This window comes from Pongo pygmaeus, chromosome 15, assembly GCF_028885625.2.
Source record: "Pongo pygmaeus isolate AG05252 chromosome 15, NHGRI_mPonPyg2-v2.0_pri, whole genome shotgun sequence".
Taxonomy (NCBI): domain Eukaryota; kingdom Metazoa; phylum Chordata; class Mammalia; order Primates; family Hominidae; genus Pongo; species Pongo pygmaeus.
In genome coordinates, this window is record NC_072388.2 from 99,199,484 (window position 1) to 99,215,020 (window position 15,537).

The window sequence follows — 15,537 nt, forward strand, 5'->3', positions numbered from 1 at the left end:
CATATACTCCTTACAGAAAGGAGCAAACCCCTTCCTGGATGCTCTTGTGCCTGGATCTCGGCTCCCTGAGATTTCAGGGAGATAGCAGGAATTACTTTCTCCATTTTAAGAAGGAAGAAACAAAGGCTCACGGTGCCAAAAAAATTGCCCCAGGCCACTCTGGTGAATGCAGAGCTCAAGGCCCAGAGCCCAGATATCCTGATTTCCAGTCCAGGTCTCTGCCCAGTGGACCAGACTGCCTCAAAAGACCCTGCTCAGCTGGCAGCCCCCCAGCTTTCTAAACTATAACCTGGCTTGGTCAGAGGTTGATTGTTATAAACATTTAACCTGCCCCATCTTTCTAGCCACATACCCACATCTTCGAAAGTGAGGGAAGAATTCATTCACAGCTGTTTTCTTTTTTCTTCGCATAGCATGTATCATTTCTTTCTTAAGGAATGAGATTTACAAGTAGCCTCCTGCCAGCTTCAGCTCATATAGGATAAAAGCCAGCTCAAATATTTTGGTAGATAACCCCGGAGATTCAGAAAGCCAAGTGCTGAACTTGAGATACGGTTTCCAGTTCGAGAGTGGACAGGTTGCGAGTGTTTGAGACCCTGCCGCCTGCCTATCTGCTGCCTGCCCTCACTCATCCAGGTGTCCATGCAGCAGCGGGGTTCACAGCAGCCACTGCCTGACTGGCTTGCTCCTGCACTTAGCCGACTCTGATCCATTCCCCGCATAGCAAGCAGACTGCATTTCACCTCTCAGTCCTTGCCCAGAACTCTCTAGGATTTTAGGCTTCACTCAGAATATAGTCCACATCCTTACCAAGGCCTGCATAGCCCGGCATACTATGGCCCTGGCTGTCTTTCTGAACTCACTTCCTCCCTACTCTACCTCTCCTCCTTCATTCCAGTTACGCCATGCCCCAGATGTGCCAAGCATGCTCCTAACTCAGGGCCTCTACACCCAAGGCCCCTTGTGCCAGAATGTTTTCTCCCCAAAACCTCAGGGCTCCTTCCCTCACTTCTTCCGGGCATCTGCTTATACCACCTAATCGCAGAGTTTGTCTTAAGAACGACCCACACACATTCCTTTAATTCTCATTCTGTGCTGTGTTTTTCTTCCTACATGTTGTGTCTTTATTTGTTGCCTGTCTCTCCTCTCTAGATTGTAAGTTCCAGGGGAGCAGTTTGTATCCACAGCTATGACCCCATCTGTGAATTACTGAGCATCTATTCTGGGCCATGCACCAGAACACAAAGATGAATAAGACTTGGTCCTTGTGTTCACAGAGCTCACAGCCAGGTGGAGAGAGAGCATTGTCAATACAGTATATGTTATGCTATGATGCAGAGAACACAGGGCTTCTTGCAGGGGAGGCTGTGGTGAAGGAGAGAGCTACTGGGAGAGCCCTGGGGGCGGGCATACCTGATCTGAGTCTTAAAGGGGATGGACAGACGTTCATCAGTTAGAAAAGTAGCCCAAAAAGAAGCAAAATAGGCAACGGCACAGAGGCATGTGAACCTAGTGCTGCCATCTTGGATGCATGTGGGAGAAGAGAAAGGGGAGGCTGAGGAACAAGCAGGACCAGGCCTAGAAGGGCAGGCTTTGAGCATAACATCCCAGGCTTAGCCTCATGCCTGGAGCTGCGAGGAAGGTCAAGGAGCCAGTGAGAGCCAGGACTCAGATTTAACTCTAGGTGGCTTCAAGTCTATATCCTCAGAACGGTGCCCAGCAGGTAGTGAGCACTCAGCGGTGGGTGCTGCTCTCATCATCTTCCTAATGCTGCCTCTCTAGCCCCTCAGGTGCAGCAATTAAGTCCCAGTGAGAGGAAGTGAGTAGCTGGCCCAGGGTCAAAGGCCCACTAGAATCAGTCTGCTCATCGTGTGGGGGAAGGATTTGGGCCGGGAGGAGGGAAATCAAGGAAGGAATGAGGTGCCAAGCTTCAGATGCCCCCACAAGGCTCAAGTGTGAGGGGTGGAGGGGGGATTCCTTTGAAGTCCAGTGTTGGGCTCTTAAAATCCATGTGTATTTTGCTTATTTGAACTGGATTCCAGGGAAGGAAAGAGGGAATGATGGTGTATTCCTGAGAGAGGGTGCTAAGGCAGTTGGGACTTTCAGGGAGGAGAGAGGTTTGGTGGGATTGGCTGGGAGCAGCAGTCAGGGCACCAGGACAGGCAAGTTGGAGCCTGAAAGGCCTCCAATCCCAAAGTAAGGATGAACCCAATCCCAAGCTTCCCATGTGGACAGGTGGAGAACCACAGTAGTTTCCTGGCCAAGGAATGGCCTGGAAGACCAGTGCTTTCCAGAATTGACTCTGGAAGCAGACTCAGTGGGATAAGCGGAGACAGAGAGGCCAGTTGGAGACCCTTGGAAAGCCCTCCAAGTGAGAGCATGAGGCTTGGATCTAGACAGGCCAGAGAGGATGCACCTAAGAGACAGTTTGCAGGAGAGGCAGCATTTCATGGAGTCCAGCAAGGGGCCAAGTGAAGGAGGGCGGGGGGGAATCAAATGAGCCTTACTTCTGTGAGAGGGTGCCAATTTGGTTTTCCCATACCAAAGTTTGGGGTGGTGCCAAATTTAGGCATGCCTCACAGGCATTCTCTGCACACTTGCTCCCTTCTGACGCCACACCTACCCTGTTCCATCCCATTGCCCACAGGGTTAAGAGGAGTGCCACCTAGAGGGTGTCTCCTGGCAGACACCTGGTGTCACCAAGGCCTGTGAGCCAAGCCCCACAAGGGGTCTGGACAGTCCTCCAGGGCCAGGGCCCTGGGAGCTTGCTGGAGTCAGGTGGGCTGGAAGGTTCTGATAGGTTAGCTGAGCAGCCTCATTAAAGATTGAGGTGGGGAAGCCCACTTGGTGGCTGGAAGGCGTATCAGTTACCCACTGCACCAGCCAGGCGACAGAGGAGAAGAGGTAAGTGGCCCAGTGCGAGAGGTGCCCCCGGCCTGTGTCTCGAAGCCCTGCCCGTGATGGTCAGCAGGGAGTGGGCCTTCCACTGCTTTTGCTTCTGCCACTGGGACTGCACCGTGCTTTGCAGAGTGAGCTGTAGGTGATGGGAGCCCCTCTCTCTCCTCCCTGCTCCTCATGGGCCTCTCCTTTCACTCCCACCTGCTCCGGGGGTGGGGGTGGGAGTGCTGGATCTTGGGGCGAGTATCTGCCACTGACCAACTACGGGGTTTGCAATGACATCCTTGCGGAAGCAGCAGCTGGGTACTGGGAGGCCTGAGCTTCTGTTCCAGCAGCACCATTCACTGGAGGCGCATGACCTCGGGTAGCTTTTCTGAGCCTCAGTTTCCCCACCTATAAAATAGGGTTAATAAGCCCAGCCATGGATGATTGGGCAGATTAGTCACAAAAAAAAAAAAAACAATGCAGTGATGCTCGGTAAACCATTAAGCATTAAGATGTGGCAGATTTTTATTGCAATTTGTTCTGTTTGAGGTTCATTTTAAGGTTAGTTTTGTGTCCTGAAATAAGCATATTAGGAAGACAAAGAATATTCTGCAGGGAAAAGAACTCCCCTAAGGAACACAGCCTAGTGGGCCCAAACAGTGGGGGTGGGGTGTCCTGGCCTGGAAGCTGGAGACTGGATCTAGCCCTGCTTTCCCCATTGTGAATGTGAGCTTGGGCAAGCCCCTGCCCTTTCCCTGGGCCTCGGGACCACTCTACACAAGGGGTGCTGCTCGCCGGTACATGGGCAGCACCAGGCCCCCTGCTGTCCTTTGTCAGAATTCAAACGCTTTTCCTCTCCAGTGTCTCCTTGTTAGTGCATGACTGCAAGGGCTGGGTGCTTCCCACTGTGGCCCTGGTCAGTCCCCCGCTCTCTGAAGTGCCATCCCCACATCTGTAAGTGATGACCTTCTAACTTGACAGGTCTTTCAAGGACCTGTCAAGCTCTTTCAATCTGAGCTCCTAGACACAGATTTACCTATTGGTCACCATGGAGCTGAGCTGTCTCTGCTAAGCCCAGGGCCAGGGCTTAGGTAGGAGGGTCTGTTGCAGGATTTCAGTGGGTCAGTTGGCTCTGGTAATCTGAGTAAGACATGTCAGCCTGCTTGAGCCTAAATTCACGTGGTAAGAACTCAGCAGAAAAGACTAGAAAATTCACACCGGGTTCCTTTAAGCAAGCAACCAAGCTGTCTAAGCTCATGTTAGAATAGAGTGGGTGACAGTCAGGTATTTGTCTCCTCCTGAGCTGAGCTCGGAGGATAGGGTTCAACACTAGCTGCCTTTGTTTCCCAAAGACAAATGCAGAGCTGTTTGTTTATTAATCAGTGCTGAGCATAAGTGCACTGGCGTGGACAGAGCCCTGGGTCGGGAGACATTTGTCGTGGGCTCTGGTCCCAGCTCTGCCACCAATTCCTGTATGGCCTTGGCCAGGTGACGGTAGAGATAGTGGCCAGACCAAGCTTAGCCCAGTTCACAGGCTCCATTCTCGCTTAGACACTTGCTCGCTTGGTGATAGGAATGGCACCTGTGAGGAAAGCAGGGCATTGTAACAAGAGGGAAAGGTGTGCCGGGGATGGCCCAGTCTCGCTGTAAAATGAGGGGACCCTCTGGAAAGAGGGAAAGGAGCCAGCCAGAAAGATGGCAGAGCAGGGAGGAGGCCTTAGAAGGACTTGGGACTCTGCCCAGCTCAGACCAGGTGGCTGTCGTTTGTTGGCCAGAAATTCCATCAAGCATCACTGAGCAAGTGCTGGATCCTTTGTCTCTGGCACTCCTGGCATCTCAGGTTCTATCTTTTCAGGAGCCCCAGGGAGACTTCCCGTAGAGACTAACTGGAAATGGAGCCCATCCCTTTCATCCCAGAGGAGCTGGGGGCTGGTCTCCCAGAGCCTCATAAATGTTCAGGGGTGGGCAAGAGGAAGGCCTTCTTCAGGAGGAGGGGTCAGTCGTGCCTCGCCTTGTCTGCCTGCCTTTGGCTGTATAAATTAATGCATTACCTCAGACAGGAGCCACACTGCTCCCTGCCTACCCTGCGCCCGCCACACCTCGCGGGGGATGGATCGCAGAGCAGGGATTCTCCTCTATAGAGACTCTTAGACATTTATTTGTTTAGAGGTAGTGCATGATTTGGAAATTCAAAAAGAGGAATATAAGCCCACAATCCCGAGATATCCACTGTTAACATTTTAGTGTATTTCCTCCTTTGTCCTTTAGAGTTGTAGAAATTTGGAGCTGATGGTCCTTGGTTCCACCCTTCTCACTTTATAGAAAACGGAAGCCCAAAGAGGAGAGGGACTCCCACACACCTAACTTACTGGCAGAGCTCCAGCACAGTTCACTCTGAAGGGGATTCGTACAATCCAGAGCCGTCCAGAAGAGCACAGCCAAGGCGGGAAGGGACTGGAAGACAGGACAGGGACCAAGGGAGGCCTGGAGGGGAGTGCACTAGGGCCACCAGGCCAGCACAGAGAGACGGCCTTTGTGGTCCTGACAGACCACTGGGGGCAGTCCTGGCAAGACAGATTTCACCCTTTGGGAAGAATACTTTGCCAGTGAGAACCACCCACCCCGGCTAGGGCCTCGCACTCGAGGTCAGACCGGGTGGCTCCTAAGGCTCTCTACAGCCCTGAGAACCTGTCCAGCTCCTGGCCTACCTCTCCCAGTGCCACGTAGATGGGCATTGAGGCAGCAAGGCCATTGGGTGCTGGCAATGTGCCACACTCCTGCCCAAGAAGGGGCTCCGCCAGGGGGCTCCAAGCCACAGCTTCTCACACTTGCACCAGGGCTGGGCTCCCCTTCTTGCTCTCCCTGTCTCTGTGTCCCGCTTGACCCTTCTTCCTCCATGTGTCCTGTCCCCCTGCAGTCTTGGTGACTCTGTGGAGGGCTTTAGAGTCCTCTGTTTTGGGGTTGAAGCCTGGCTTAACTGTTGACTGTTCAGAGGCCACAAAGATGCTACTTCAGTTCTCCAACTCTTCAGCTTTCTTACGGGTAAAGTGGAGCTCACAGCAGGATTTCTAGGACAAGGGAGGCTAAACGAGGTGGTTTCTGAGTCTCTGGCACAGCATCTAGTACATAGTGTAATAGACGCTCAATAAACTCGAGTTCTCTCCTTACCCCAACTCATTGTATTTTCTAAGTGCCACTGCCACTGGTGGCCTGTGGTATCTCACTCACTGATAGCTCGTGAGGCCCAGTCCTCGGCTCAGCCACTGTTTCCCGCTCTGGGAGCTTATGAGCCATTAGACTTCTGCTGTTTTCTCTAAGACTGTGTCACTCGCTCTAGGCTCGCCCAGTGGCTGGAGATGCTCAGTTTGCCCGGGGCCAGTCATCCACGTATTTAACAAATATGTATTGCATTGACTATAGGTCGAAAACTATGGTGAGTACTGGGAATACAGAGGTGAGCAAAAACAGTTATGTCCGTGGAGTTGAAGTCAGGCTGTTCTGTTGGCCACGCTCTTCCTCCTGCCCTTCCTGGCATGTGCAAGCATATGTCATGGATCCTGGTGAACTCGGACTCACATTCAGAGTCCCATGAGCAGGTGCTCTCCTACACCTGGGCGACGCCTGACCTGGTTCTGTCCTGTGACCCGCCTGCATCTCAGCACCTCAGCCGGGCTATGAGGAAGTGGGAGGGGAGGAGTGTCACCTGCATCTGGCTCATTCTCCGTGAAGCCCATAATGTGCGCCCAGATTTTTCCTCTTCTGTGCTCTCCCTACCCGTTTCCACTACACCAGGACAGCTTTCTTGAAGATGGCAGTACCTTGCTTTGGAATCCTTTGTCAAATCCTTATGTCAGAGACAGATGCTATAAAAGCCTTTTGAAAAGGTACAATACAAGGACCAGGTATAAGCTCATCTCCTCCTCAGAGCAGCCTGCGAAGGGCACATGGCAATTCTTCGTGTCCCTGCTTGCAGAATAGCAACAAAGGAGAGTGACCGCCAAACGCCTGCAGTGTGTCCCAGGTAGAGATGTCGCCAGATGGGAGCCCGCCTCTTCCAGTGCTCACTCTCCAGTGAGAAGGGACTCGGACCTGCTGGCCCCACTCCCCATCATCATATAGACTCTGCCCTGAGTCTGTCAGCTCCTGTCCCCTGTGGCTGGCCCCCTCACCCCACCTCACCACCCCTCCCTTTCAGGAGGGCTCATGGCTGAGTCTGGCCCAGCCTTCCCTCGCCTCTTGTATGGTTCTCCCCACCTCATGGTTCCTAGGAGTAAAAGGGCTTCTCTCACTCACCACTGTGTTTGGGAGGAGTGGGTGTTTGATGGAACTTAGACTCGAAGCTGGAAAGTGGGCCTCCAAGACAGCAAGAAGTCAGCTCCTTCCCAAGACTCATCACAGTCCAGCGGGCCCTGGAGCAGGCCAGCCTGGACTTGAGCCTTGGCTGGGTCTCAGCCTCTGTCCTCCTGTAGCTCTTTGTGTTCAGAGAAGAGGTCAGCCACGGAACCTATGGCCCGGCCTGCTACCAGTGGTGAGCCCTGCCACCAAGGGCTGGACCCACATGACACCATGAATGCCCAGCCACCCTGCTCTTGTTTGATGTTGGACCTGAAATTTCCCTTTCTCTTTTTCATTTGTCTGTGGCGTGATGGATTCTTTTATTTTTCCTTTTTTAATTTTTGAATTTCTTCTCATGCTTGTTTCCTATCTCATCCTCTTTATTTTGACTTGACAAAATTTGTCTGAGATGAGTGAGAAGAGGGTGAGAGTTTTCTTAGTTGGAGTCCCAGGTGAATGGGCCAGGCCCCTGCCTCGGCAAGATCAGCTCCCAGACTCAACAAGCTTGGGACATGGGGCCAGCGTCACAAACCCTGTGGCTTTGGGCAAGTCCCCTCACCCCTGAGAACCACCACCACTCATCCTGTGTACTTCAGGGGGCCGTAGTGGAACCAGCCGGGCAGTGAGTGCACGCAGCCTGTGGAGAAGGTGGCGCTCCGCCGAGGGGACCACACCAGCAAGGCCGCGGGGGCAGAGGGCCACTTAAGCCAGCACACAGGCAGGTTCCTGTCCGACTCAGCAGAAAGATCAACAGTATGCTTTCAACAGTAATGCGAACAAATATTTCCAGCACTTTATGGCTTACCATATGCTTTTTACTCCTAGAGTTTGTTTGTTCCTCACAGCAGCTTGGTGAGGTACCACTGTTAGCATTAATTTATTAGGACTCCCGTTTTATAGATGAGGGCACAGTAGCTTGCCTAGGGGTGCATGGCTAGGCAGATGTGAGGCAGAACTCAGGCCAGGTCCTCTCGTGCCCACTGCCTGCCCAGGTTAGTACCTCATGGGAACAAGACAATTAAGATGTGATCCGCAGACCATCATTGCCATACATTTACTGTACAAAGGAGGGCACCTCATGGCCACAGCAGGTGACTCTGCACTCTGCCACTGTGTGCAGAGCCACAGGGTCCTCTAGCAGAAAGGCATCTGAAACTCACAGCCCTGCGACGAAGGCTGGGTCAGCAGCCCTGTGGCTTTAGTTTGTCCCTAAGGCCTCTGGTCAGCAGAGGGTACCTGGTGCTGGCAGGGCATCGTTACACTGCTGCATCCTCTCTGGACAAGCATGAACTTGGGGGACCCCTTCTAAGCCCTATATCTCTGTGGCTCACCTCCTAGGTTTTTCTTTTCACTCAAGTCAGTTCAGCATGACTCCTTCACCTGAACTTTTCCCCCAGGGTGAGTGAGCTTGAGCCCCCTCTCCCTTTCCCGACTTAGTTCAGTAGAATATACCAAGTATCTGATGCGAGCCAGGCTGTGAGTGTGGAGTGCAGAGTGAGACGTGCTCTCTGCCCGCAAGAAGCCCAGGGTCTAGTACAGAAGAAAAGGCAGCTCCCAAATTACTGGAATATGGGTGAGAAAGCTGTGAGTTTTTAAGAGAGGCGCATGGGCACCGGTTGGTGAGAAGGAGCATGAGGACCTGGGGAGGGCTTCATGGAAGAGGTGACCACTGAGCTGGGCCTGGAAGTCTTGCTTGGTGGAGACGGCAGGAAAAGGTGACCCACATGGGTTGAGTAGTGCACAAAACACAGAGAGACGGGAAGCATGGTGGGGCCGGGCCCATTGTCCAGGTGCAGGAGGTCGGCTATGGAGGACTGTCAGGGAGACGCAGCCACAAGGTGGGCTGGGGCCTAGCCTGAAAGCCTTGAATCTTATTCGATGGAGCCTGGACCCAACCCTGTGCAGGTCATGTCTGTGTTTCCCAGACATCACTTAGGCCGCACTGTCAGAATGAGAGAGCGTGGAGGTGAGGGTCCAAGAGAGAGATGCCGAGGCTGCCAGGTGGCGGCAGAGAAGCAGGGCATTCTGTGGGGCAGCCAACACAGCAGCAATAAGACTCCGTTACCTAACGAGCCGTGGGAGACAGAGAGGGAAGAGCTAGGACCCCCACCATCCCCATCGCCCTGACTCCTGTGGGATCCAAGCTCAGCTCGGGCGGCGAGAGGTGGCTCCAAGGTGCTCATCTGCAGCACGGGACAGGTGCCACATCCTCCGCCTTGGCTTCTGCCTGCATCACGCAGGGAAGTCATGTGTAGTGCCTCACCACTAGACATGAGGGAGTCTGATTACCAGTGGCCAGGAGCCTTCCTTAGCTACTCCTCCCACTGAAGAAGCACCTGCCAAGGGGCTGCTGCTTGGAGCTTCCCAAGGGCCACCAGCAGTCTGCAGCAATGACCTTCTTCCCTGTCCCTCCCCACAACTGCCACGGGGAATCTGTGCCAGGGGGCAGAGGGGACCAGGAGTAAGGAGGCGATGGGAACCTCAGGTCTGTCACCCTGGGTGACATTGGACAGACCCCTGTGCCTTGCTGGGCCTTAGCTCCCACCCCTAAAACAAAGGGACTGTACTTTATAATGTTCAGGGCCATGATGGCTGAAAACAATTGAACATTTTCTTAGTTTAAGAAGAATGGCAAGCCTTATATAATCAATGCAATCAAGTGTTATCCTTTCCTGCTCTGTCGTGTCTAAAACTCCAGCCAATTTTTAATTAGGTCTTAGGTGCAGGGGCCAGAGCCCCCTGGAAGGGCCAGGGCTCCTTTTAGACTTTGCCAACCTCTGGAGAAACAGGTTGGGCTGGTGTTGGGAGGACGTCAGCCCAGCAGGCAAAATGGGGAATCCAAAGCGCACAACCACACAGGCCTGTGTGTGTGCAGCTGGCTGCCATCGGGGTCCTGACAAGGGTGGAAAACAGTTACAGTGACCTGGGAAAGGCCAGGCCACAGACACAGAAGGATCTTGTGGCAGCTGGTGGAGCCCAAGCGTGGAAAGGCCTCCATCCTAGGGCCGGGCCAACCCTCAGACCAAATGCTAGACTGGGTTGCTGGGACAGGGACTCAGCCCCCAGAAGGACGAAATCCAGATCCAGGAGTGAACTCAGCCGTTAAGACCCGGTCTTAGAACAAGGCAGATGTCCAGTTGTCCAAGCCGGAGCCCAAGGCCTGTGCCAAGCTCACAGCAGAGCAGCTTAGGCACAAGTCCCAGACGTGGAGCTGAAACGCCAGGAATCCCTCCCGCCTCAGCCAGGATGAGTGGCAGTCGGGGGGCGGGGGGGACACATGTCCGCAGCACCTTGCACACCATCCAAGGGCAGCTTATGAGTCTGCCACATTCATCCTTCTTTCTTCAAGCTGGTCTCAATCAAACACCACTGTCTGATTGAGTTTAAGAAAGAACGTGGCATTTGCAGGTGGTTTGCATCTGCCACTTGCTATATGTAAGACCTTGGACGTGCCATTTAGCCTTTCTGGGCCTGGTTTCCCAGCTGTTACAAGTCCTTATGGGAGCCTTCTTATAGGGCTGTGAGAATTAGAGTTAAATTTAACATTAAATTAAACTAAGAAAAGTGCCTGGACATTGCTCTGGTGATGTTCACATATTCGTTCCTTCTGTTTCTTGAGAACAAGGAAGGAAGAACCACTAAGACCTTGGTCCTCTGTGAAGTAGGAGGGAACAGGGGTGTCCCCACATCATCGATGCAGTTGTAACTTGAATATTGCTGTGACCCTATCCTGGGGCAGAAACAAAGCCACTTCCCCATCTCGTCAGGGAGGTGTGAGAGCAGCTTGCCCAGAGTCCCTCCCCCAGTCACTGCGACTCTCTGCAGTTCCCTAGTGACACCTGAGCTGGCAGAGAAGGAACAGTCAGCTCTTTCTTAGGTGGGGGCAGAAGCTTAACTGTGGCACAGCACAGGAAGCCCTGCACAGGCCCCAGCTCCAGCCTCCTCTGAACAGGAGGTGTGCACAGCAGCCTTCGCCTATGCCAGGGTCCCTCCTTCAGGGTCCAGGACAGGGTGTGGCCAGAAAGTTCCACACCAGTCTAGAACAAGGGGAGCAAGGGCAGGGCCTGGCTCCTTCCCACCCGCAGCTCCAGACACCCTTTGCAGACAGCAGGGGTCACCCCAGGTCTAGAAGCATGGGTCTCAGCTCAGACACACCCAGGTTTTAACTCTGACCGAGACATCCGCCAGCTGTCAGTGTTAGTCCTTTGCTCAGAAAGTGGAATCAAGTGGACTTGTTAGGTCTGGCAATTCCCAGTTCCCTGGTGATTTTAATTAGAACATCCTGATGGGATGTAAAGAGGCCAGATTCAGTGTTAAAGGGTTGAGGGGATGGTGGCCAGCAAGAAGGTCGAAGCAGCGAGAAGATAGTTTGAGAGAGAAGGTGAGCAGGGTCAGTAACTGAAAGGGATAATTTTTAACCATGTGAAAGTTTGGATCCCATTTATTGGTTCAGAATGAAGAGCTGTGAGAGAGAGAGAGAGAGGGTGATTGAGAGAGGAGATGGAGTGAGTGGTGCACAGGTGTGAGTGAGGCCAACATTTAAAAAGATTCTTAAGGATATTTCTTCTGCACCCAGAAGGTGGGCAGAGATAGAGAGCACTCCAGGTGGGTTTGTTGGGGCCTTTCTTCCTCTAACCACTCTGTTTCTGTGCTTCTCTGCCCACAGGCCCCTCCAGCCAGCGTCAGGTGCAGAATGGCCCCTCTCCTGATGAGATGGACATCCAGAGAAGGTAACCCAGCACCCGCAGGGGCCAGGCTGGTCATCTCCCAGTCAGGCTGGGTGGCCAGGGGTGCCTTCAGTGGGTGAGGACGCACCAGCAGCCAGGGCCAGGACTCCTAGAGGCATACACTGCGGGAGGGTGCAGGGTGCAGGCCAGACCAGGAAGAAAGGGGGGCTGATGCGCAGCCGCTGGTCATGGACACCAAGACCAGGAATGACTGTGGGAGTCTGGCATTCTACAGAGAGTGCTGCTGACCTCCAGCGGGACGTCTCTCAGGGTGACCCAGCAGGGCCCAAGTGCTGCTCCCTTGTCGCCTCACTTGCCCTTCCCCAGTGTAGCAGGAGGCAGTCCAGGCATGAGGGATTCAGCCTGGGGGGCAGTCACTCCCATGGGATGGGGCTAGGGACCATAGGAATGAACCCCCTCACCCCATGGAGCTTCTAAAGTGTTAGCACAGGGGGGAAGAGGAAGGGCCAAGGCTGTTGTCCTGAAATTACAGAGTCGTGGTGGGTCCCCACGGAGCAGCCTCCCAAGGTCACATTGCCCTGAAATGGCAGAGTCAGGACTTGAACCCAGGTCTGCCCTCTCAGCGATGGGTCCTCTGCCTCTTCTGTCGAGGGAGATAGGGCCTGGCCCGGGCCTTCCTCACTCAGCTTTGTCAGATAGTGAGTCAAGCTGTAGCTCTCTGTGGCTACACTCATGTCCAGCCCTGGACTAGGAGTCAGGAAAGCCGGCTTTTGCCCCCACCTATCCCTCTCACCAAATGGCATAGGGACTTCTCCCAAGACCTCCTCTCCTCTGGCCTTTTCCTGAGACTAAGAAATGAATGCCTTGCAACCTTGGGCAAGTTCCTGCTCTAAGCCTCCGTTTCCCGGTTTGAAGATGGTGTTGGCTTTGCTCCCCGCCTGTCTCACCCACTCACCCTCAGGGCTTTTCTTACCGTTGTCCCCATGAGCCAGCTGAAGCCCAGAGAATGGAAGTGACTTGCCCAGAGTAACCAGAGAGTCAGGCAGAACCTAGACTGGCAGTCAAGTCTCACTCCAGCTGCAGCTCCCTGCCAGGACCCAAGGCCAGCCCCACCCACAAAAGGGCGTGAAGGAGTGAGCCACCAGACACCAGGTGTAAGCGTACAGGCGTGGATGGCTAAATGGGTACTTCATTTCTCTGGAAACTGCTTCGTCACCCGCAGTGCTGAATTCTGTACCCCAGGGCCCAATCCAAGCTGTGTGGGGTCACTGGCCGTCCGGGAATGGGCGTACCGCCTGGTGGTCAGGGTGTGAACAGCAGGGGACACACACACAAACACATATACTTGTCCCAAGGCAGGACCACACGCATACCTGCCCCCAGATGAGACCACATACGGCCGGACACACACGCACACACACACACCTGCCCCAAGACGAGACCACACGTGGATAGACACACACACACACCTGCTCCAAGGCGGGACCACACACAGACACAGACACACACACCTGCCCCAAGGCGGGACCACACACACACACACCTGCCCCAAGACGGGATCACACACAAAGACACACACACACCTGTCCCAAGGCAGGAACACACACACACACGGCGGGGAGACTCTCGCTTGTCCCACGCCACTTTACTGGAGGCGGGCGGGGCAAGACTTAGTGACGCAGAGACTCCAAGCATCCAAACAGTACCATAGGTTCAGACCTGACTTGAGTATTTTTCACACATCCTCATTTTACCATGGTTTTCTAGGTGTGTGGCTCCTGCTGGGGAGGTTTCAGCAGTTTGAGCAGAGACACTAATGTAGATGCTGCTGGGAGCTTTTCAGACCTTAATGCTAAAAGGGGCTTTTCTGTAATTTTTTTTTTTTTTTTTTTTTGAGATGGAGTCTTGCTCTGTCACCCAGGCTGGAGTGCAGTGACGCAATCTTGGCTCACTGCAACCTCCACCTCCTGAGTTCAAGAGATTCTTCTGCCTCAGCCCCCTGAGTAGCTGGGATTACAGGCGTGCGCCACCACACCCAGCTCATTTTTGTATTTTTAGTAGAGATGGGGTTTCACCATGTTGGTCAGGCTGGTCTCAAACTCCTGGCCTCGTGATCCACCCGCCTCGCCCTCCCAAAGTGCTGTGATTACAGGCGTGAGCCATCACACCCGGCCATTCCATAATGTTTTAGTTAAGGCATACACCCTACAAGAACCCCATGAAATAGATGTTTCTGGCACTCCCTCCCACCAAGCCCAGAGCTGCCTTCAGAACAATCCTTAGCCCTGCGTTTCCACAGCACATGTTCAGTTTGCACCACACGAGCTGAGCTCTTGATGCTGTCTGTGGCCTGGATGATTTCTTAAAGTGCCTCCTACTCCAGAACGATCCCTGGATTCTGGAGATGTATCTGGGGCTCAGTGTCCTCACTCAGCTTGCCTTTAAGAGCACCCTGAGGCCACCCTGCCATAGGGCACTGGGATGTGAGTTCCCACTGCGGTGCACGTAGCAGTGTGCCACCGTGCACCAAATGGCCTTCTAGACGAAGGCGGGTCTGTGGCCGCTCAGTGGTAAAGAAAATGAGGAGTGTGGCCTTTGTGTCCATTTCTGCTGGCAACCAAAACACACCTGAGACAGTTTGGCCAGGTCCACTAAGAACAGGCATTCCTGAGGCTGGATCTGTTGAGGCCACAGGCTCCCAAAAGCCAGGTGTGCCCATCTAGCCCAGGGAAGAGCTTGGTCACTCTGGGGAGTGGAATCACATTGGCCTTGCACGAGGAGCTCTGTGTTCAGTGTGCCTGAGACTCAGGAGACAGCTGGTGCTCCCACTTGCGGGAGCTGGACCCAGTCACATCCCCCTCCTCTGTTAAGTGGAGGCAGCTGTGGCACACAGTGGCGCTTGTGGAGCGCTGGCAAAACCTGACTCTGAAGCCGGGGCCGGCGGGCACAGCACAGGCACAGAGTGTGGTGTTCTCCAGTGTGGAGGAGTCAGACTGCCCTGCTGTGATTACTTTTCAGACAAGTGATGGAGCAGCACCAGCAGCAACGTCAGGAATCTCTAGAAAGAAGAACCTCGGCCACAGGTGAGAACCCTCCTCCCCTAGGGCCGACTCCCATGCTGCTGCCGGGTGGCAGCCCCTCCACGTAGATGAGGCCCAGGGACACACGGGGCGCTCTGTGAGCAGCTATGGGGAGCCTAGGTCTCAAAGTGCGACCACCACTTCAGATGGTGAGGGTAGCAAGAGAGCAGAGCAGAGGCTTGGGGAGTCTGCTCAGCTGGGTCTGGCCACTACCTGCCAACCTTCTCCGGAGTGGACATTCAGCGAGCACCTCCCATGTCTCAGGCACCGTGCTAAGGGTTGGGGACACAACTATGACTGCAGATGCAGTTCCTGCCCTCAGGAAGCCCACTGTCGAGTCAAGGAGACAGTGAACCCACCCTTGTCGTGTCACGTAGTGCACACTGTAGCAAGTGACGCGCAGGTGCTGAAGGCCTACCCTGGGTCAGGAAGACTTCCCACAGGAGGTGCTGCCACGCGTCCGTCTTGGACGTTCGGTGGAGCTTAGCACGTTAAAGGAGAAGGACAAGGGTTTTCCAGAAATTGTCATGTTCACTGATAGGCAAAGGACT

At 54.0% G+C, this 15,537-nt stretch overlaps 1 protein-coding gene across 8 annotated transcripts in view; it reads left to right on the top strand.

Moving 5' to 3' along the window:
• The window catches only part of EVL (Enah/Vasp-like), a 172,980-nt gene that overhangs the window by 140,518 nt on the left and 16,925 nt on the right, over positions 1-15,537 (top strand). For all 8 annotated transcript variants that reach the window (XM_054448214.2, XM_054448209.2, XM_054448210.2 and 5 more), the window contains exons 4-5: positions 11,885-11,948; positions 14,925-14,989. In XM_054448214.2, coding sequence (XP_054304189.1) covers positions 11,885-11,948; positions 14,925-14,989 — 129 coding nt within the window. The remainder of the gene's footprint in view (positions 1-11,884; positions 11,949-14,924; positions 14,990-15,537) is intronic.